The 22,033-nt window shown below is 40.1% G+C and overlaps 1 protein-coding gene across 5 annotated transcripts in view; it reads right to left on the reverse strand.

Annotated features, from left to right (window-relative positions):
* col22a1 (collagen, type XXII, alpha 1) overlaps positions 1-22,033 on the reverse strand; it is a 55,101-nt gene that overhangs the window by 29,463 nt on the left and 3,605 nt on the right. The window contains exons 2-17 of one of the 5 annotated variants that reach the window (XM_046417683.1): positions 21,785-21,933; positions 21,132-21,698; positions 17,522-17,602; positions 10,527-10,638; positions 9,534-9,657; positions 8,808-9,083; positions 8,560-8,640; positions 7,497-7,613; positions 5,214-5,267; positions 5,058-5,111; positions 4,906-4,959; positions 3,005-3,058; positions 2,870-2,914; positions 1,134-1,187; positions 962-1,015; positions 397-432 (exon numbers count right to left, since the gene is read on the reverse strand). In XM_046417683.1, the coding sequence (XP_046273639.1) occupies positions 397-432; positions 962-1,015; positions 1,134-1,187; positions 2,870-2,914; positions 3,005-3,058; positions 4,906-4,959; positions 5,058-5,111; positions 5,214-5,267; positions 7,497-7,613; positions 8,560-8,640; positions 8,808-9,083; positions 9,534-9,657; positions 10,527-10,638; positions 17,522-17,602; positions 21,132-21,698; positions 21,785-21,875 (1,854 nt within the window). In that variant the 5' untranslated portion in view covers positions 21,876-21,933. Of the gene's footprint in view, positions 1-396; positions 433-961; positions 1,016-1,133; positions 1,188-2,869; positions 2,915-3,004; positions 3,059-4,905; positions 4,960-5,057; positions 5,112-5,213; positions 5,268-7,496; positions 7,614-8,559; positions 8,641-8,807; positions 9,084-9,533; positions 9,658-10,526; positions 10,639-11,660; positions 11,824-11,964; positions 12,148-17,521; positions 17,603-21,131; positions 21,699-21,784; positions 21,934-22,033 lie in introns of those variants that run through there. The other 4 variants (XM_046417684.1, XM_046417688.1, XM_046417685.1 and 1 more) reach the window with 4 other exon arrangements.

Raw genomic sequence — 22,033 nt, forward strand, 5'->3', positions numbered from 1 at the left:
GACCAAGAAAAGCATCAACATGTGATTTTTTTTGCTGGGAAACGACTGAAATGATTAACGATTATCAAAATGGCTGCTGATTAATGTCTGGTTAATCAGTCATTCAATTAATTACTTCTACTGCTTCTTTTATCTAGTTATGTGCTTTCATTTAAAGAACAAGTAGGTCAGTGGGTGAGTCTTGCACATGACTACCTGGTGTGCTGGAAATAATAATCATAAAATACATAACTGGTCACAGATAAAATGTACAATAAGAATTCAAATTATTTGTTTTTTGTTTTTGTCTGCTCTATTAAAAATGATGTCTCTCCTTTATGTTCTTCATTTCCAAACAATCCTGGATTCCTTGAGAACAGAGTTCTTGTAACCTTTCAGTTTATTTTTGATACTCACCATGTCCCCAGGCAATCCGGGAAGGCCCCTCTCCCCCTGTGACACACAGGCATGAAAAGCCCATCATTAGAGTCAAGAGACTTTCAGGGTAAAGCACCTCAGGCAATGTGGAAATGATATGTCAACAAGCATAATTTATGAGATGGCACATGTCAAAGAGTGTACTTATTGCAGGCATAAAGGAAAGTGAATACTGTTTGTGAAGAAGCAAGGAAATTCTTATCCATATTCTGTGTATGCGTGCATCCGTGTGCATGCATATGGGTGTGGCATAAGCATGTGTGCACCACTGGAAGAATCATCAAAGTGAGTAATTACAGGCAGACAAATGAACTCATTTTATTTTCTCAGACAAATGAGTGGGCTGACTTTGATGGTACACAGAGGAGACTGAGGAATGTCTGGAGAGTGCAGACAGCAGCTCGGAAAACTAATGATACCTCTGTGAAATGATTTATATCGGCTCAATGACATTATGCTTACAGTCTGCAATCAATATCCTCTTTAAATTGTTTCTCATCAAGTGAACAGAGTGTTTTGTGTATAGTACGGTGGGGAATCATACCTTGTTGCCTTTAATTCCACTGGCCCCAGGTGCACCAGCCAGTCCTCTTAAACCCTAATCAGTTTTAGACAAAAGTTTCATTAGTGCAGCGGTGACTCACCAAATACATCACAGATTAATATCTGTGGTCTGTTTGTGACTGCAGGAACTTAAACAGAGGATCACGACTTACATCTTTTCCAGGGACACCAGGTTTGCCAGGTAATCCATCCAAACCTGCCTCACCCTGAAATGGAAGCATGTGTCCAAGAAAGCATGTTTAGATAAAAATGATCTACAAGATCAGGAAAACACTTAGAATTATTAGTCTAAACCCCTACTGCCTGTTCACAGGATGTATGTTACATTATATGTTTCGTAATTAACAGGTGCAGTTCAGTGGTAGCTACCATTGCTACCAACAGTGAATCCAAGGAAAAAGTCATTTCAGTACTGAACAAAAACATTTCAAAAAACAAGACTAAAGGGTCAACAGGCAAGCTAGTAGCTCTGAGCTCTCTAATATGACAAAATGTCACTCAGTGTTAGCAGCAGGTATGTTTTGACCTAGTGGTGACACTAAAAAAATGTAAAGTAAAAGCAAAGAGCTCACAAAAGTCATTATGACACATGGAAATTGGAAATTTGGAAATGCATACCTGTACTAACATGTTTGCCAGTCTATTTGGTACAGTGAGTGATACCAATGGACATGTGAAAACTTTGGCCTCCTAGTGGTGCTAGATTATAAAACCAGCAGATCTCCAAAGTCAGAAGGATTCACTCTCTGGCCAGAATTTATATATGTAACAAATTTCATGACAATTGATCCATACATATTGAGATAATTCTGTCTGGATAAAATGGTGGACCGACTGGCTCACGCTACCATCCTTAGAGCTATGCTGCTAATATGGCCGACGCAAAACATATCTCTGAAATGTCAGTCAGCAAAACACTGTCTTGTCTACAACCCCACATCCAAAGTATTTTTCCAGTTTTTACTGACAGGAAATTGCTTACTGATTGACTGACTGGCTGACAGACAGTTTTAAACACGGCATCAGCATGTTTGAATGGAGCTTCAGTATATGTGAACCTGTTGCACATCCTCATGCCATATGGCAAAATAATCAGTGTACTGATTCCATGTTTACTGCTTTATACAGAACCCTTGTTAAAGCCATTTAAATTCAAGTTGACATCGCGGCATGATACAAGTAATTGCAACTGAATATTGCAGTGGTTACTCAATCTTTTGTAGAATTGCTGAATTCTCATAAATATTTTGACAATTCGATAATCAGACTTTAGCTGGAAACCACTGTGATGCTTGGTGAAAGCTTTCACTAATTTATTAGCAGCCTGAATTACAATCTAACATCATTGTGAGGCCAAAAAAAAAGGAAGGTGTGATGGAAACTTCAGGCATCAACAAAGCTTTAGTGGGTCTGAATGAGGTGTATTATAGCCAAACGCCCCCACAGAATCCTAGACAGGAAGTGTGGCGAGTGAATCAAGGAAGCCACATCTGTTTGCACAATTACGCCCCTCACTTCTCAACTCCTCTGAGAAGAATGGCCTCTCTCAGAAGTCAGGATTTGCAGTACGAACTTTATTCTGTGCAGGTTCAGTCTAACATCAAGGTTCAAATCCCAGAACATGCTGAGAAAACATGCAAAGCAGATGATTAACACCCTCCTGTCCCCTCAGCAACATTTATTTTGATCAAGTGCTCTTGAGAAAGATGCTTGAATACCAGTCTGTTACAGAAGAGTTACATGGCCAACACCAGCAGCTGTAGCAAGGAGCTCCTATGTAAGAATATGTGGATCTGTGTAAATGTGACACATGTTGATCTGTTTGCAAGCGACAATTCAAATTTGTTTCATTTTTCTTTTATCAAGGAATTGGTGCGACATTACTTACCCTGCCACCTAGTGCTCCTTTTTCACCTTTTATACCCACTTCACCCTACAATAAAAGATCAGAGCATAATTAAAAAGTGAATCTCATCACTTATGACGTCAGATCTTGAGTGAAGCCCATTAAGATTATACTCACTGAGACACCTCTTGGTCCTGGGATGCCAGGAATTCCTGCCTCCCCTTGCATTCCCTACATAATATGAATTGAACAACATAATATTAGTGGATGTTATGGTTTGGGACTCTCCAAAAGAGTCACGGTTACTGACTAAGCAACAAACGGCAGGGCAACTGGGATACCGCTGAGTCAGAGCTGAATCAATGTGTGAAATGTAACTGACTGATTCAGAAACCCGAAACCCCCAAAAAGGAAACAGCAGTTGTCTGTGACACTCCCAAATACCCTAACCTTTGACCTCTGACTTCACTTTTACTCTTTTCTCTTGCAAAAGAACAACAGAAATGTGTGTTCTCACAGTCATTTGTAAGGTGTCTTTACTTTTATCACTAATTGCAGAAAGTTTTCCACATACTACAGTGTGCCTGTTCTCTTTAAAGGCAGTTGTTTCTCAGAACAGCTGTTGTGTTGACTGATGCTAGCCATATCTGATATCAAATTTAATTGTTTACGCAGCGAAACCCATTTGCAGCCATTAAGGCAGTGGAACTAAAAACGTTTGTTTCCTCTTTGCCCTTCATCAGGTTTTATCACAATTAACGTGCAGAAAAATGATAATTTAATCAGCACTGCCAGCTTGATTTTGAAAGCCTTTTTTGTGACTTCTGGAAAAAAAAAATATGCTTAGCCCTTTATTTGGTGCTCTAGAATAAAATATCACTTTGTTTTGTGTACCAGTAACTGCTTATGAGTTACTCAGGTAATCCACTAATGTACTGTAAAGAATAATCCTTTAACTAGGCCTGTCCCCCCCCCCAGCTGGCTGATGCAAGGCTTGATGCAGCCTTCAGTATTCACTCTTTGTTTTTCTGGTTTAGATTTTGTTTGGTCATGACTAACTTTGTGGAAAAATATCTGACTTAAGCCCCAAACTAGATGTCTGTCTGTCACTGGTGGACTCAAATGAGGTGATTGTCCCTGCTGATGCCTTCAAATAAACACCACAGAAGTGTCCTGTTGAGGAAAATTCTCCATGGGGTGCCCCTCCAGTGAAAAAACATGAAATAAGTGGCATTTGAAGAGCACTTAAAATGGATAAAATTCAATGGCCTGGAACTGATTAAGTAGTCAATCAATTCCTTGTGTCTCTTCATTACAGAGGTGTTGTAGTTGTAACATCTGAATCACATAACAAAATAACTCTAACTTTCATTTTTTGAACATGAATTTCTGCCTGCTAGTGCTTCAGTGCATACAGCTGGTGCCCTGTCCATTTTTCTCGCCCCTGCCCCTCAGACAGCCTGTGCCAGCCACTGCTCTCCCTTTAAACTTGCTCGTTTTAGTCAATAATTTTGTCTGTCTCCTTTTTTGTGCCAGATAGTGAATGTGTGGGGATCATCAGAGATTTTTTTCATCACATCTTCATGCTGATAGTATGTACCAGGTCATATCTCCAGTTAGAGCTGTTTTCTTAGACTTTGGTCTTGGTACATTCATAAACAGTCCTATAAGAAAAGCTTTTAGTAGTGATGTAGAATTCCCTGTGTTGTATCAAAAGGGAGCAATCATTCTCTCCAGTCCTGGGCCGAACAGCCTGTCACACTCCATTGGCCAAACCTCAGCCTGCTCCCCTCCCTCCTCACCTTCTTTCTCTACTGTTTCATCCAAAAGAAAGTCAACCAAACTGCCCCCTTTTTCACAGGAAATCGATAACAAGCTGAGAGGTAATCGCCCAGAAAAACGTATGTACGCCTACTTAACAGCACAAGTGTGTCTCCTAGATCGGTGTCAAAACCAGAATGACTAAATATATCCTTTGTCCTCATTTTTATCCACATCAACACTATTTGACAGTCTTTTCAACAATGAGCCAAATCCTTGTGCACTGGATTAAAAATAGGAAGACCACAGTCTCGCACCTTTAGTCCAGCTGGACCTGGCAGCCCCGGAGGACCGGCCACTCCTCCTTCACCCTATTTAGAAAAAAACAAACAGATGTAAACAGACATTTGCAAAAGTTTCACAAACTCTGACACTGACATTTAAAAAAAAAAGAAAGTCTGTTTCTTACTTGCTCTCCTTTGTCTCCAGGTAAGCCATCAATACCCGGCACACCACCAACACCCTGTTGGATGATGGGAAACACATAATTAACATCAGTACGTGAACTTTAAGATTCAACATATTAATGAAGTCTCCCACAAGTCCAGGTTGGTGAGTGCCACACCTTCTCTCCTTTTTGTCCAGGAGCACCTGTCAACCCTATGCTTCCTGTATCACCCTGTAAATAAAAGCCATGTATTTACTTTGTTCTATTAAACAGAAGCATGCAGGATAGCTGGTCAGCCTGGTACCATCGCAGAACATGGTTTAGTACATGGTGCTTGGAGGATTAACAGTACAAATGTTAGGGATGAATTGATACAGTACAAACACACAGTAACACTGGGTGAAAGAAGGGAGTTAACATTGCAAACAGAACACAAAGAGTTACAAAGGTCAAGACACACAAAAACAAACTTTGCAGTAAATGTTTAGGAGCCAAACTAGGCTAACAGCTGTCAACAGCTTTACCAAGACCCACTATGGTCTGGTCGCACATCCAACCAAAGACTCAAGGAACAATAGCTCTCTATTGTCTTCACAGTGTTGCATTTTTGGTTGTACACTGATGTCATGTATGCTATATGCCAAGGAATCCCTAGGAATTCAAAAGCTGGACTGAGTGAAAAGTAATGGCTGCTAAATTACACAGTACCACGAGGTCTAGCCTACCGCAAGACTTCCCTCGGCTTTATAAACCACTTTACAAGTCACACAAGGTTGCCTTTAATTATTTCAGGAGCTTGTATCATTTTAAAGTCCCTCAGTTCTTTCAGCGCAGAGATTAGCAGAAAGGCCCCCGCTCTGCTCTGCCCTATAACGAAAAACGCTTCAACAACACAGCTACATGGGGAATTGCCTGTTCTTGTCTATTAAAGATGCAATTAGGAGCAATCAAAGCCGCATGATTTCACTCTCGCCCCACGTGACTCGATGACCGACATAACCATTTTTCAGCGCAGCTTGAAGCCAACTTACGTCATGTTTTTGCACCAGCTATAGAAAAGTTTACAGCAACAAATTACAGCCTTCTCTTCCAGAAAGTGAAGACAGATGCTCATGCAGACAGTAAGAAATAGAAAAGCAACAGGGATACTCTGCATTAAAGATTGATTTAATGCAGTTTTATCAAACCAGCGAGGTTTCCAGCAGCAAGAACTACAAAATGAAAATAAATTTATCATGAAATGAGTTCTGCTGTCTGTCTGACTGCATTACTGATGTTAATACGAAAAAGTTCCCTATTATTTTTTAAAACAGAGAGAAGAGACTTATATGCTCTATTATGCATTATCGAAAACATTCTCAGAATAAATTGTCAAAACTATCACAACCAGAGTAGATAACACGGAGAAGTGAGAAGTCTCATCTTCCTGACCCCTTGTGGCCATTTTAAGTCTCTCTCTCTCTCTCTGGACAAATTGAATCATGCATGCCGAGGACTTTGTCTCAAGGAATAAATTATACTGCGAGACTCAGAGCTGGCACTGCCCGGCAGCACAGAGGTTGTGATTTGAACTGGGTGGGCGTGTGTATAGGCCTGCTCTCTCTGCTACATATCCTCTGTGGTAACCTATCCTGTAATTCTGACAATAGCAGCCATGAGTATTTTCCTAGCCACTCCCTGACAGAACAAAGAAGCCAAAAGAAAAACATAAGAAAGGGGAGAAAAGAGGAACATGAAATATATATATTTTTTTAAAGAAAGAAAAATGATTTCCATGCATATAAAATATGCACAAAAACGTGTATTTGGGTTAGTGTGATGCTCATGCAGCATCAGAACAAAAGCAGGTTTACTTACCTTCTCACCTCTGTCACCCCTGACAGAGATTACTCTGCCCTGCAAATAATTAATCAATAAGGATCAATTATTATCGAGGCAGGAAGAGAAGCAGATGAAATAATAGCTGGAAAGCATGCAACCTGAAATAAGTGAAACGTGTAATGATTTAAGTCTGAATTATCTGCAGTACCAACAAAGCTTTCAGACTCGCAATGCGCTGAACAAACTCAGTCAATTAGCCATTATATCTCCTCGACACGCACACAAATATGCACACTATAAGTTTTCATACAGTTTCTCCTTTTTCTCCTTTGATTCCAGGCGGTCCGATGGCACCCTTAGAGCCAGTGTCACCCTATAAACATATGTTCACATGAGAAAAATGTAGAACCAACGAGTCTGCAACATAAGGAAACTGCAGTCTTTTGTCACACACAAGCTAGTACTTAAAGCAATGGTAGATAACCTTTTCACCCTTAGGACCTGCAACACCGGGTGCGCCGATATCTCCCTGTGAGAAATGAAAATAAAGATGTCTTTCGAAAGCCATTAAAGAAAGGATTCCCACTCATCCATGAAAATAATAGACAGGGATAAAGTCTAGTTAAGTCTGGGCTTTACCTTGTCTCCTGCAGGGCAGGAGCAGTTCACCTGAGGGCCTCTTTTCTGCTCCACAACAGTAGGTGTTGGAGTGACAATCTGCACAGGGGGAGCCTCTGTAACAACTTTCTTAGGGCACTGAAAAGAGAATATTTAAGCCAAAAGTGACCAAATCAAAAAAAGAAAAGCATGTTGAGAGGATCTGCTCAGCATTAAACAACTCTGACTCTATGCACATTTGGCTCTCTTTCCAGTAAGTTCATTACCTATCTCATGCACAGGCATGGGTTCTACTGTCTGTCTGACTGCATCACTGATGTTAAAATGAAAAAGATCCCTATTATTTTTTTAAAACAGAGAAAAAATAAAACTTTTGCTTTTAGATGTTTTATTACAGAAAATGTATGAAAGCTCTACCAAACTAGTCAAATGTTCTGCCATTATATTGCTTATGGATGGAATTATAGTGAAAATAAATGATTCTCCTTTTTGCTGGCAGCCCCTGGAGCCTTGTCAAGCACCCATGGGCATCCCCAGACCCTACTTTGAAAATCACTGTCTTAGCTAACTAATCAGGTGTTGTAACTTAATTGAATATTTTCTTCACCACAAGGTTGTTAGCCAAGCAGCAGAGACTCCAGGCACAATACTCTCAAAATATTAAAAACTATACTTTCGCATATGACACTTCTAGCATTCGAAAAGTTGTTGATTTACTGGTATGTGCTCTTGTGAGTTCATCACCGATGCAGCCAAATAGTTTTGTCTTTGAGTTTAGCTGGCAGCTTTACCTAAGTAGCCTGTTTAGTAACAAATCCAAATACTGATTTGGATTCATGTTAACTTAGCTTTGTGATTTTAAGTTAAAAGTCTGAGTCTTTTAAATTAGAGGCCAGCTTACTAGCAGTTTACTGTGTGCTTACTGCATACAAATCTACTTACCTGTTACTTTTTATTCAAGCAGATCCAGCCTTTTTCATGCACTCCCCTCTCTCTCTCTATTTGCATATTTATTATGCAGTAGACTTGTGTATTTGTAGACAACCAAATCTTCATAATTTTTGACACTCCCTAAAATACTCACAGGTCCATTGGGTAGATCACAGCAGGTTTCCAGCTCTGCATGCTTGGAATCACAGTAAATCATCATCCTCTGGAGGTCAAACTGGACACAGACAATTAATGAACAGATCAGCTTCAAGAAAATAACCTTGGTTTACACACATTACAATATCTCCTGGGACATTGACAGTGTACCACTACTAGCTCTCATAACTCTGCATTCCACTACATGAGTATATTAAACTACAATACATACAGGTAAAAACCTACATCGATTGGCACACTGTCATACAGCCTCTTCCCAATCACTGTCTTCCCCTGGATGTCAATGTCCTCCCTGTCCTCAATGGGCAGAGTCTGGACGTGTTTGCAGTCCAAGTACAGAGACACAGACTTGGCCTCCACGCTAAGGGCAATTTTGTGCCAGTTGCGGTCAAACAGGTTGTCAACTTCAGGGTTCTTAAACACAGCTCTGACGGCATCCTTTGTCAGCCCGACAGCGTTGTACTCCACCGCCTTGTTCTCACCGTCCAGACGGATGGACACCTGTCAAGTCAGAGGCAAGATAATGTTAACAATAGGAACTGAAAAATATGGCCAGACAAGTTCGAGTCAAGATGTGAAGAAATACCAGGAAAACCTTGCACTCTGAGGCACAGTTCGAAAGTAAATAATAAAGTCAGTTTGAAATTTTGCCTTAGATGATTTTAAAATAAGATTTGCCCCAGTTAAACCTGTTTTAACATGTAGAATTATAGCAATACATATAGTGTTAAAAAAAGTGTTAAATTAAATTTAAATTATTATCAGGTGACTGAATTAGATTTTCTTTTGCTTGGCAGAGGTAAATACAAAATTTCCATATTTGATGCTCAGTAACTTATAACAAGATATGAATAATCTGCTGAGCCTACTTTGACTAAGCTGACCTTGTAATTGGCTAAATTCAGAAACATAACAGTCACATTTAATATTATTTACATTTGGATGACCCACCTGTGGGATTCCATATTTGTCAAAAATCTGCCAAAGGTACCAATCTTCACGCCTTGAGGTTTTCCTGAATTTGAACGTTGTCACAAAGGCATATTCATCGGGCAGCCCTTGAGGAAACACGTCTCTGCAGAATGAAAACACATTGCTGTTGTTAACATAAACTGTGCTTTATATTACACTACATGTGTGATAAACACACGGCTGCAGAGACCCCATCATTGTGCAAACCCCAATTCAAACACAGTGGTTGTGTTTCACCTGTCTGTATATACTACTCCTGCCTCCTAAGCAGAGAGAGATGTTTCAGTATCTGATGCTGATCAAAATATTTGTATACAATAAACTCAGCCTATTATGTTGATGAAATGATAAAACAATATTTTTGCATCGTTTTTACATATATAATAAATGGATCAACTTCTGTTGATATGTGGGTATCTATCTCTGCCGCTCAAATTAAATTTCAAATCACATCTTCCACAAATAAACATTTTGTTTTGTGGTCATTCTCCCAGCTGTACTGTAAATACAAAACTACAGCCAGCAGTTAGTTAGCTTATAAACAGTTAAGCTCCCAGACCCCCAAAATCCCAAATTTACTCCACGTCAGTTTATTTTTGATAATTTGAGCACTTATGTACAATATCAACTTAAGTTGTCCCTGCCAGTTTATTTCATTATTATATCAGGCAATAATGTGTGTCTTTGATCCATATTCCTGCCATGCATATTCAGTCATTTTGTGTCAAATAACTGAAAACTATCTGTCACGCTAAAAACACTGGAGCACTTAATATCAGTATTTGCATCAAGCAGGGTACATATGCAACCTGTAGAAGTGAAGGTCAAGGCTTTAATCAGGAGCCCAAAAGCAAACTTTTCCTCTGGGTTTCATGAACAGGTTACTTTGTTCATGACACTAAGTCACATCTTAACAGGTTTTGAAGAGGATGTGCGGTGTGTTGTTTGCAGTACATCACGCTGGCCACTTACTCTGTTTGCTGTACAATAGGCATAGTGCCAAGGCGAACATAAGAACTTTGTCCATCGTCCTCTCTGGTTCCCAGAATATCTCTCACATTGAAGTACTCCATTAGGTCGAAGCCTGCAGCAACATAGTAAAATAACCCAGTTGGACAGTCTCTCACACACATAAATAAGCACACAGGCTCTTGAGTCTTGAGGTTGAGTTATAGTTTTGTCAGATTTCTTGGGGTATGCTGGGATTTATTTGGGTCAGTCTCACCACACCCTGCAGCCACTGTGTTTATGGCTTTTTGGAGGAAAATTAACATCCCAGTATTACTAAATAACTGGAAAAAAAGAGCCATTTGTTTGATTTACTGTTATAGGAAAAAACTAGTTGCCATCGCTGGTGAGGTCCATGTGTGAGTCTGTGTTCACGTGTGTGTATGTTTCCCTGCTGTTTGTGTGATTTGAAGTGGTATGCCGACAGACCATATTTAGCTGGTTTACAGAAGACACTCCCTTGTACAACAAACAAGTGCTGTAGCTATGGCAATGCCAGCACAGAGAAAGCTCGAACAGCACTAATGCTGCCAGTTTGTCCGGCAGATCTGAAAGCCGGTGGTTGTGTGGACTGGGCTCTTCTGACAGCAGACTGTGCCATTAATGTGCCAATATGCATGGCTTCAGTAATTCAACAAAATCTCTGAAATTCAAGGTTTCCAGTGGGAAAATTAATACCAGTGCACTAATCTTCCAAAGAGGAAACTGAAGCATTAAGGTGGTAATGGGAGAGTCTGGTAAAGCTCAGTGGATGTCATTAGAAATAGCCTGGAAACAGGTGGTAAGAAACACAGACTGCCCCTGTGCCATTAGCAACAGAGTAAAAAATAACAGTAAAAACAAGAGCCACCATAGCATAACTCTGAAGGGATCAGCCGTCCGCCACAGCTTCTTTGTCTGTCAGTAGAGGCCACTAAGTGTCTCAGATGCACCGTTAGTGATGACTGATTACGTACTCAGTTCACTCTTGACCCTCAGCGCAGAGTGGAGCAGAGGTTTTCTCTGTGCTGGTTTCTATGAAAAAGACTCTTTTAGGGTGGATATCTCTCATACATTCACTTTGAATGTCATTTATTCACGTGTATCTTTAACAGTTACCTCTTCTGGTCAGTAGACAGCGCCATCTATAACTAAAAAAAACAACCCCACATAAACCAGTTGGCCTTGTAGAACCTTGTCTAACTTGGGTAAAGATTAAAGATTAACCCTTAACTTTGTCCTTTTAATTTTTCTATCTTGCCACCTTATAAATAAAAGCATTAGCCTTTCTTTTTTTTCCTGTGCCTGATATATCAATGACATGTTAAGGATAAACAGAAATATGCAGAGGAAGATTAGCAGCCATTCATTTTATTTTCAGAAAAACACCACCAACACCAGTGTGAAAATGCCGTGAACACACCAACATGTGTCGGGTGATTGTGCTGAAAGTGATGTTTGGTCGTCACACTGCTGCTAGCCAGGCCATTCGGCGTCTCCTCGTTAGCTCACAGATCCGAGGTCCTTGGGTTTGCTTGCACGTAGGAAATGAGGAAAAAAAACTCACCCGATCGTTTGTTTTACCGAAGCGATCCGGTGAACGATTGTGTCAGTTAACGACACGGCACGTTAGCACCATGTTTTAACTTGTTGAAACAAAACAACTGAACACATGAATAGCGTCATGCACGCAGCCGGCGTAAACACACCTTTCAGTTGCCCGAAAAGCCCACAATGCATTGCGGTTTCCCCACTCCGTTACATCACCCTTTCGAGCCCGGGGCGGCACAGATGAGCGTGTCGTGACCGCTTTCCGACAGGAGGGAGCAGTGCGCTAATTGCGCAAGTAGAGACGTTGTTGTTGTGCTGGAAATAATCATAAAAGAGCAAGCTAGGCCAACAAAACCAACAGCCTCGGTTGTATACGGCAACAGAGCTCGACTTGATTGACGCGGGAATGTTCCCAGGTAGCCAATAGTACGGCAAGGCGGCAGTTGCGCTGCATTATGGGATCTGTAGTTTATGTTATCAGCGCTTCATATTGGTGTGCCATTGGTAACAATAATAATAGATCTATATGAAATGAGCTCGCGGGCCGGATATAATTATACTCCGGGCCGGATGTGGCTCGCGGCCGTGAGTTTGACATATGCTATAGAGACTGCCTTCTCACTCAGGAAAACTAGCATATAGCTGTGTTCTCTCCTGGTAGCTGCATAGTCTTCGTTTTTGTGTGTTTAAAATCAAATTAAATCAAAATCAAACTCATACTTGCCAAAACATCTCAAGTAGAACACATGCAGCTAATTGAAAAAAAAAAATCTTACTGATTTCTGATGTAAAAGGTCTTGGGTTACTTTTGAATCAGTACCCAAGTCTAGCATTTCAGCAAGTAAAATGATCAAGTAAGTGATGTTTTCTAATGCTCAGCTCCATCTTTTGAGCACTGGTGATGCCTTACAAAAGGGATGTTTTGCTGCCTATCAGTGTCATTGAATGGTTGCTCGAGGAAGCCGAGCAGCTGTGAGTTTTTCTGGCCTTGATCCCCTCTGTCCCCCACGCTTGCACCGTGCACACTCGCTCACCACGCCATTTCTTTGGCTGTTTGCGGGCCATCTCAGCACAGAGCTGTAATTTGGACTGGCAGCAGATAGCGTATAATCAACCCGAAAAGTTATTTTGGACAGCCAAAAACGAGCAATGGGTTGATCTGCGGGAAAGGCCAGATGAGTTCACTGACTGGGAAAAGCAAACACATACACACAGTATCCTTTTGATCAGAGCAGATGGTAACATTTGTGCAGCAGATATTGAGCACAGAGCCGCAAAGACAATCCGCAGCCTCCTGTGCGCGCTCAGTACCCCGAGGGGTCAGACTACACAGCCCATAATAAATACAAGTCTGACTCAAACCACAGGTCTCTTGGCTGTCAAATCATAATCAGTGGCAAATAGTCTTGACGTTGCTCATGGAGAATTACACTGTCTCTGCACCAGCATAGAGAACATTTGTTGTGTAACTATCAGTGGGAGCATACAGGGCTGCTGGTGTAGTGTCGATAAGTACTGTTTGTCTAGTACTTCTCTGTATGCACAGAAAATCTCTAGGTGCTCAGCCACCATCTGAAAACATAAGTGAGTTTGACAATGTATGTCTTAAAGCTAGACCACAGCTACAAACTTACTGCATTTTTGGAAAACCCCAGACATCTTTGTCATGTCAGGGAGCTTCAGACCTCAGACCGCTGTTTGATAATATTTTGCATCAAGAGGGGCCCAGTGCAGGTCTGGAATCTTAGATGTGATCATGACGTAACTGTCTGTACTGTAGGGAGACAAAACCAACTGTTTCTACTTTCTCTCACTCTGCGTAAAATGACAACAACACTTTCTGGGAGCTGGCTATGGCCTCTTCACGTTCTCCTGGTGGTCAGTGTATTCATTATGATATAGAAATCAACTTCTACATCAGCAACCTTACACTGACGGTGAGTAAAGATTTAAAATGATTATTGTGGCTAGTATCTGTTAAGGAGCACCATTTCATTTGTGGTGCTGGTAGCTAAATGTAAAAGAAATTAAGTCAATGTACTGTACAGTATATTAAGGATGATTCCATGATAAGTGTGCTTATGGTTACAAGAAAAGTTTTTTCTCATATAATTTTCCAGTGGGAGACTTTTTTTGGCCTTTGGAACTTTTTGGAACTGATTTAGAAAAACAAACAAACAAAACAGACAAAGCACAGCCTAAATAGAGTTACAGTTAGACTGCCTACAGCACCATATGACAAAGTGGTACATTTGCTTATAAAAACATCAGTGGTTTCAGTGATTTATCTAAAGTTTGTTCTAATTCCTTTGCAGTTTAGAGGAAAGACATACCAACATAATTAGCAGCCCAATGGAGAGGATCTAATAACACGTCTTGACAGTGTGGTGCTGCTGTCAGCTCGGATGCACTCTGTATTGCCAAATCACCCATGTTTGGCTGTTCTGTAACTGTGACCATAAAGTCACTTTAACTTATGAGTGTATCGAGCTGTCATACCATAAGTAAAGTTTTCTCCACCAAACAGTGTATTTCAGATATTCAGTCAAACGTGGTATCATGGCAGTTTCTCACATTTTCACAAAATATAATGTAGAGAACGTGTTCATTTCTGTGACTCTCAGCATGACCATTTTTCATGCCTATGCTACATTTATAAACTTTACACACAAACTCCAGGAATCTATAAATTAAGATCAGGGGAAGACTGTGATTTTGATTAAATGTTAATTAAAAATTCATTTGTGAAATACTGACCACACTTAATCTTTAGGGTTCATGTGCATGGACACAAATGTTGGATTTTTAACCCGTGCATATTATCTTAAATGCACACAAAGCCTATTGATTAAAAGTAACTAATTCACAAATTGCTGATACAGTGTTGTGTATTACTGAGCTTGTGCTTTACTGGTGCGTTTCAATTATATGCTCCTTATCACTAAAGAGCACTCTGCTACATTTGAGAAGGGAATACTGTGCCTTTTACTCCAAACTGCCTCCAATATCTAATAATACACCATAACAGAATTATAGCAATATAAAACATTAATGGTGGCAACCATACTGCATAATGAGTATTTTTACTTTTAATATTTAAGCACATGTTGTTGTTGGTACCTCTGTTGAGGACTCTTTTTGCAGTTAGTATTTGTGCATTGTGTTTGTGCTACTTTTACTTGAGTAAGAGATCTAAATTTGTTGTTGTTCTTCCAGTTAATAGCTAGGTAATTTAGGGACCTCTTGGAACAAAGTATCATTACTGGATTTGAGACAAGGGTCAAGAATGTAATAGATAATCCATGTAATCCATGTCTGGTAGTTTGAAATTTGCAAAGTCATTTCATTCACTCATCAAATTTTATTTTATTGCTTTCATTTATCTATTTTTGTTCTCAGCAGTTGGCACAGCATCCTTATAGTTAGCTTCACAGACCAATTGTCTGTCCTGATTACTATTGTCTTTGTCAAAATTGCACATGAATTTTCTTCTCTAGCCCCAAAAAGTACAGGTTAGATAAGTTGAAAACACTAAATTGACTGTGTGAACCCTGCCTCTCATCCATTCATTAAACAAAATGGATGGGTCATTTGTGGACAAATGATCCTTTCTTATATTTTGAATGAATTGCTTATTGGAGTGTCCTCTTCCATCATTAAATAATGTTGCTCTAAGAATTTAATTGGTCTGGGATTCATGACTTTTTGTGACTGAATGAATACATTTGGGAAAGAAGCAGATACTGGCAAAAAAAAAAAGGCCTTCAAGAAAATGACCAAAAACCCAAGTCAGGTTACTGTCATTGTGCGAGTCAAATGTGTTAGCAGTCAAACTTTCTAAAATGTAACTTTCACTGCTCTGATATCTTTCTTTCCATAAAGTCCCACATAACAGGAGTCCATACAGTCATGGGCGGGCATCTGTTTTTTCTCTTAGTGTGATGGATGTGGGTGGGAGACAGGAGCAGAGCATAGACAGGAACTCAGATTCCCCAAAAGACGCTCCCATAACAACATCTGACCTCTCTGGATAAACGCTATTCTGAGTCCTGAGAAACCTTCACAGCAGCTTGGAATGCATGAAATAAAAACATCAAACAATGGAGGACTAGTCATGTGTTTCACTGGGTAGGTGACTAGTTTAACAGCTCAACTTGAAAATCACAGCTTAATTATACTATCACATTGGAGTGTTTACGAGTTTTAAAAAAATAATTACACATTTGGGAAATGTGCTTGTTTGCTTTCTTGCTGAGAGTTAGAGGGACATGCATAGTACAGTGGGACATGTGTAGTAAATATTAGGGTTGAGCGAGTATCAGCGGAAACAAGTATCCGGAACAAATAATGTATTTTCTATGAGTACGAGTGCCATCAGAGCAAAATGTGTGAGTATCTGTACTTGTGATGAAGTAAAATCCTCATTCTCAATTCTGAAATTAGCAACTTTGGGGTTGTTCCGACACACTGCTCAATTAAGCACAACCCATTTTTGTTTAAGCCTGCCCATTCCAAGTACAGATAAGGATGCAAATAACTTATTTGCTTGAAGATTCACAGATAATGGTGTACTCGCTCATCACCAGTAAATATGAAGCTACCATCAACAGCCTGTTAGCTTAGCGTAGCATGAAGATAAGAAGCAAAGAGAAGCTGGCTTAGCCTGGTCAAAAGGTTAGGAAAAGAAAAAAAGATAATGCAATCGTAAATTGTTGGTTTTACACTTTGATTTTTGGGGGTTAAATTAACAACATATTTACATGTTAATTAGTGAACTTTTCAGTGAGAAAGCGGAAAGGCCCATTTCCCCAAAACTCAGTCCCAAACTGTCGAACATTTTCTGTCACTATAAATAATGTGCAGTTTATATTTTGCTAGCTATCTGTGAAAGCATGTTGCTACAACGCTAACAGAATTAGTGCAACTTGATATTCAGTGTGATTAATTACACATGTAAGTTTGAAGGGTCTGTTGACTGATTTTCATATCATATGGGAACAGGTGGGAGCCACGAGTCGCTTGGAGATAAAAGACAATTTCTTAAAGACAGAAACTCAGTTTTCTAAATGGTAAGCTGGGATTCAAAGTGGGAAAATGAGGGAAAATTCAAGTCTGATAGCATTTAGTTTTTGCAAGTATATTGAGTTTTTATAATGGCAGCAAAAAACAAAATGAATGTACCAGAAAAGTAGCACTTTCCAAGTCATGAATAAAACCAATTCAGCTTCCAATCAGACAGAAACAGAAACTCTGAGCAAAAACTGTATGAATGTTTGAATATCAAAAGTGTCTCTTAGTTTTTTCTTGATGTAGAAAATCTAAATGAGGGAGTGTAGGAAATGCTTTAAAAAGTAAAGTGCCGACTTTGTGGTTGACGAGTATTGCCAGCGTTGTGTGTTGCCGTTAGAAAAGCAGCACTTTGCACATACCTGGAACCTTTTCAAGACCATAACTGGTGCTGTTGGGCTTAAACCGATCAGGTTGAACCTTCATGTTTGGACACAGGACATCTGAGAAGAAAGGACAATAGCTCAGTTAGACACGCTGTATATCGAGATATGATGCTCTTTTGGGAGCACAACAAAGGCAGAGCAAATTGTTCAAACACTTTCAGCTTTGAATCGTTGGAAATCTAATCAAGTGTTATTGTTTCCTTTCAAGAGGCAGTCTGAAATGTTATGAGGGGTCAGATGATTACGGTGCAAAGTGTTGGATTGTTTTAGGAAATGGTGATCTCAATGAAAGCAGCCTTTCAACTGATACGTGATCTGAAGAATGCAGCCAGCCTGCCCTCCATCTCCCCTGCCTCACGTCTGGGGAGTGAAGTGTGTGGGTGGAGGGTGGCTCTACAAGAGCACGAGGCACATCCACAGCCCAGTGAAGCTATAACAGTTTTATATTTCAACACACATATTTCAGTGATGGTGGTGACAGTGAGAAAGGCAACACTGTCAGGTTTTTATCGGGAGGTGGGGTATTTTCTATTTGTGTCAGTGTGCCAGCCTCAGTACTTAAAACAAAGACATGGATCGTTTTTAGTTTAATAGGTGTAAACACTTATGCAGAGATGAATGTGATATTTCTAAATAGTTTTTATTGGGATTGTTTTCTGACAGAGAGAAAGAAGGTCTTACAGTTATAAGTGACTGTCAAAAAGAGAAAGGTTATGAAAGGCAGTGTCAGCTGGTGGGTTCACCATTTTGGTCCAGGCTGAACTATTTGTTTTTGATTATATGTTTTTCATACATTTACAGATATCACAATAATATTGTTGTAAATTCTGCCATGATTGTGTTGTGAAATCTGATTAAAAATTGAAAAATATTCCTATCATCCGCCAATGTACTTTGTTATATTGCTATAATAATATATATATTCATGCTAACATGCTAAACTAAGATATTAAGCATGGTGAACATTTTACTTGCTGGTGTTAGCATTCAGCTTAATGCACGGCTGTGCCTTCCAGACCTGTCAACATGGCTATAGACTCTAACTGTGTCTAAATGTAACTTTTTCATGTTGTGATAACAATTAAAATTCTAGTTGACTCCACCGCATTGGGCTTTTGATGCCAAAGCTTTTGTGTAGATGGCTTTTGACAGTCCGATCCCAGCTAACTAATGCTGCAGTTTGATGCAGGCCTAGTTGCACAAATGAAATCTGAGTTGTATAAAGATAAATCTGGAAATGTCAATGTTTGCTGGTGATGGTCTACGATCTGATTCACTGCATTCATTTTACAGCTAAGTTGAACATGAATAAAACCTTCTCACAAATCTGTTCATGTTGTTGATGAGGTATGACAGCAAATGCAGCGTCTTTTCATCAGGTTGTAATCAATCTATTCAGAGGAACTGCTCATTAAACCTAATATTAGCCCAACAATTTCTCTGCATCCTACTTGTCAGTCTCCAATATTATCTGTGGCCGAAAATGTCAGAGCAAGACACTCCAGCTTCCCTAATATATCACGTATCTGCCACACATCTATTATCGATCCCTGCAATTTTCTTATATCACCACCATAAAAAAGCCATCATGTTAGAATGGCTTTTAACCTTTGTGATGTTCATTATGAGGACAGCTCAGTTGACATAGCTTATTTTTCCGTGCTATGCAAAGCCTAGAGCATGCCTAATGGTAAAATTCAAGCAGCAAATCTAACTATCAGTATTTGCATCCTTTTCAGTAATTCTACAAGAGGTGTTATCTCCAGTTCCTATATTTCTAATTTCAGCTGTATGGTTTGTCTTTGTTTGCATGTGTCATCAGTTTAATGGTGAAATGAAAGGATTGTTTTTTTAAAGTGATAACTGAAGATCTCAGAAAAGATGCTTGCTTTTTATTGTTTATAAAGCCAGCGTGTCCACCAAAAATTACCGTTCTGTGAATGAATTGAAGTATGTCAGTCTTTTTATAAGACGTGCTGTTGCGCAGCACTTAGACTTAGCATGCTAGATAGCAGAGCTACTCCCTGCACTTGTGGCCCTCAAGCTATAATTTAGGGATATGGCTGTGAGTTAAAATGGAAGCAATGTAAACCTGCCTTTGGAAACAAATGTCTCATACAGGTCCAGAGTACACACCTAACAACTACCATTTCTCAGAGACTGATAAATTTTTAATTCATAGTATTACCCATGTTACTTGTCATCCTTAAAGCTGCTGAATTTTTTAAACACACAGTCAGCATTAGACAAGAGCTTTGATATTAGAGTCGTCTGTCACTCTGGTCACGTAGGGTCAAGTGTGTAATCCTATAAGAGGGTATTCTCAAGTGAGACCACACATGATCTATTCAATCAGTGCACATAATAAGTAGTGTCCATTTTTAAACCTATAGATTAAAAGGTGAAAACATTAAACATGGACACTGGAGTGGCTGCACTGGACCCACTTGAAACATTAGAGCTATAATTTTCTGGGTGAAAATAACTTAGATTGCTCAGTGAGCCAGTTGAGCTGACCACTGATATACTTAGAGAGTCATTTTAGAGATTACAAAAAGAAAACACTGGAACTGTCTTTCTGTGTAAATTTAGCCTTCGGTTTGTTCCACAGAGCATTCTGCCCTGAACTTGCATGTACAGCATGTTTTATAATATATATACCCAACATTACTGGTTGACAGATTGAAATCTATGGAGTCAAGGAGCAAGGTCAAAGGTCAGAGGCTTTAAAAGAACTCTCCTTGTTGCTCTTGTACCAGTATCTGCAAGATGATATGCACTTAAAAAAGAATAAAGAAAAGCCTGAATCAACACTTTCTACAGAGGAGTTTTGCCTGGTCAAACTTGATGATTTAGAGCCAGATCAAGCCAGAGCTGAAAGTTTATCATTGCTCATCCGTGTGCTCAACCATGTAATTATGTCATATCCGTTTTTGCATTTACTGTTTGCGGCAAAGACTTAAGGCATCCTTTTCTTTCCTGTCTAGCTAATTTTAGGCAGGAATTTCAAACGTTGGAGTGCAAAGCAACCATCTTCTCCATGAAAACACTCACAGGCAGACAATTCTCCAGACAGCTACTGAACAACATAGAGCTATTACTTTATTTTTAAGCTTATTTTAGCTAATTCATTTGGCTATGTAAGCTCCTTCCTAAGTCTGGGTGCCCGTGTTGAAAGATTTTCTCAACACACTAGTGGAAAAACCATTGAGGTTAGCTTAAGACAGGCTTTCCAGTGCTAAACACCTCTGCACTGAAGCAGCAGTCACAAACGCAGCTACACCACAGAAATGTCTTGGTTTGAGAACTGTCATTTACAAGCCAATTTTTGCAACAGCCCCCTCACACGTTTCACATTGAGTCAAAAAGAGGCCACGATAGCATATGCATGTGCAGCAGCTCTTTGTGGTCGGGGTGGGGTTTTGTGGTTAGGGTCTTTCTTCTGTATGGTGTTTAAAGGTTAAAATAAGAATCTGATTTGATTAAGTGCACGTTCAGGGTGAGGCTGTCTCTTCAAAGTGAGGCTTCAAACAGAAAGCATGCAGTGTGAGTGATGTGCTGGCACTGAGCCTGATGGCTGACTTACTTTCACATAGCCTCCTCCTCAGCCGGCCCCTGATCTTGTCAATAGCATTAAAGTCCGTCACATGGAAGACGTGGGCATTCTTTGGCTCAGCTGCAATCTCCTCCAGCTCCACCCTCAGCGCCTCCCCGATGCCCACAGCAAACATCCTGATGCCAGCTTTAGCAGCTGCCTTGGAGGGCTCCAGAACATAATCCTGGCTTCGGCCATCTGTGAGAAGGATGGCCACCCTCTGAATGCCTCTGGCTATAGGCCTCGCTCCATTCAGCTCGGTGAAGATGTTGCTGGTGGTGTAGCTGATAGCATCCCCAGTCATTGTATTTCCCCCCAGATAGCGTATGTTACGGGCAGCTCGCTTCACATCCTCCAAGGTCCTGTGCCGACCTAGGCTGAACTCAGTGGTGGGTCTGTCACTGTAGCGTACCACAGCGACTCTTGTCTTGTCAGGTGCCACATCGAAAGACTCGACAAGGTTGGCTACCCATTGCCTGATCTTCTCAAAATTCTCTTTTCCAACGCTGGATGAGGTATCCAGGATAAACGCCAGGTCATAGTGGACATTTTTGCATCCTGTGATAGGTAAATACAGGGCAATTTAGTAATTAATATAAGCACCACCGGAGTTATATCAGATTATATCAAATTAATGATCATACCTGCCCTCTGTGCTATAACTCTCTCTCCTGAAAGAGTCAAGGCCAGGATGACCAAGACCAGGTTGATCCTAAATCCCAGTCGTAATTCCATCTCGGCCTTGGTTTGGGTTTGTTTTGTTTAGCTTATTACCACCATCAAGCTGTCCAGTCTGTGGAAAGGTCAGTGGAAACATCAATAATTCACGATAAGACATTTTAGAGTTGTCCCTGGGCAAAAAGGATTTTTGCAACAATTTCTCTCCAACAGTG

Source organism: Scatophagus argus, chromosome 17 (genome assembly GCF_020382885.2).
Source record: "Scatophagus argus isolate fScaArg1 chromosome 17, fScaArg1.pri, whole genome shotgun sequence".
Classification (NCBI taxonomy): domain Eukaryota; kingdom Metazoa; phylum Chordata; class Actinopteri; family Scatophagidae; genus Scatophagus; species Scatophagus argus.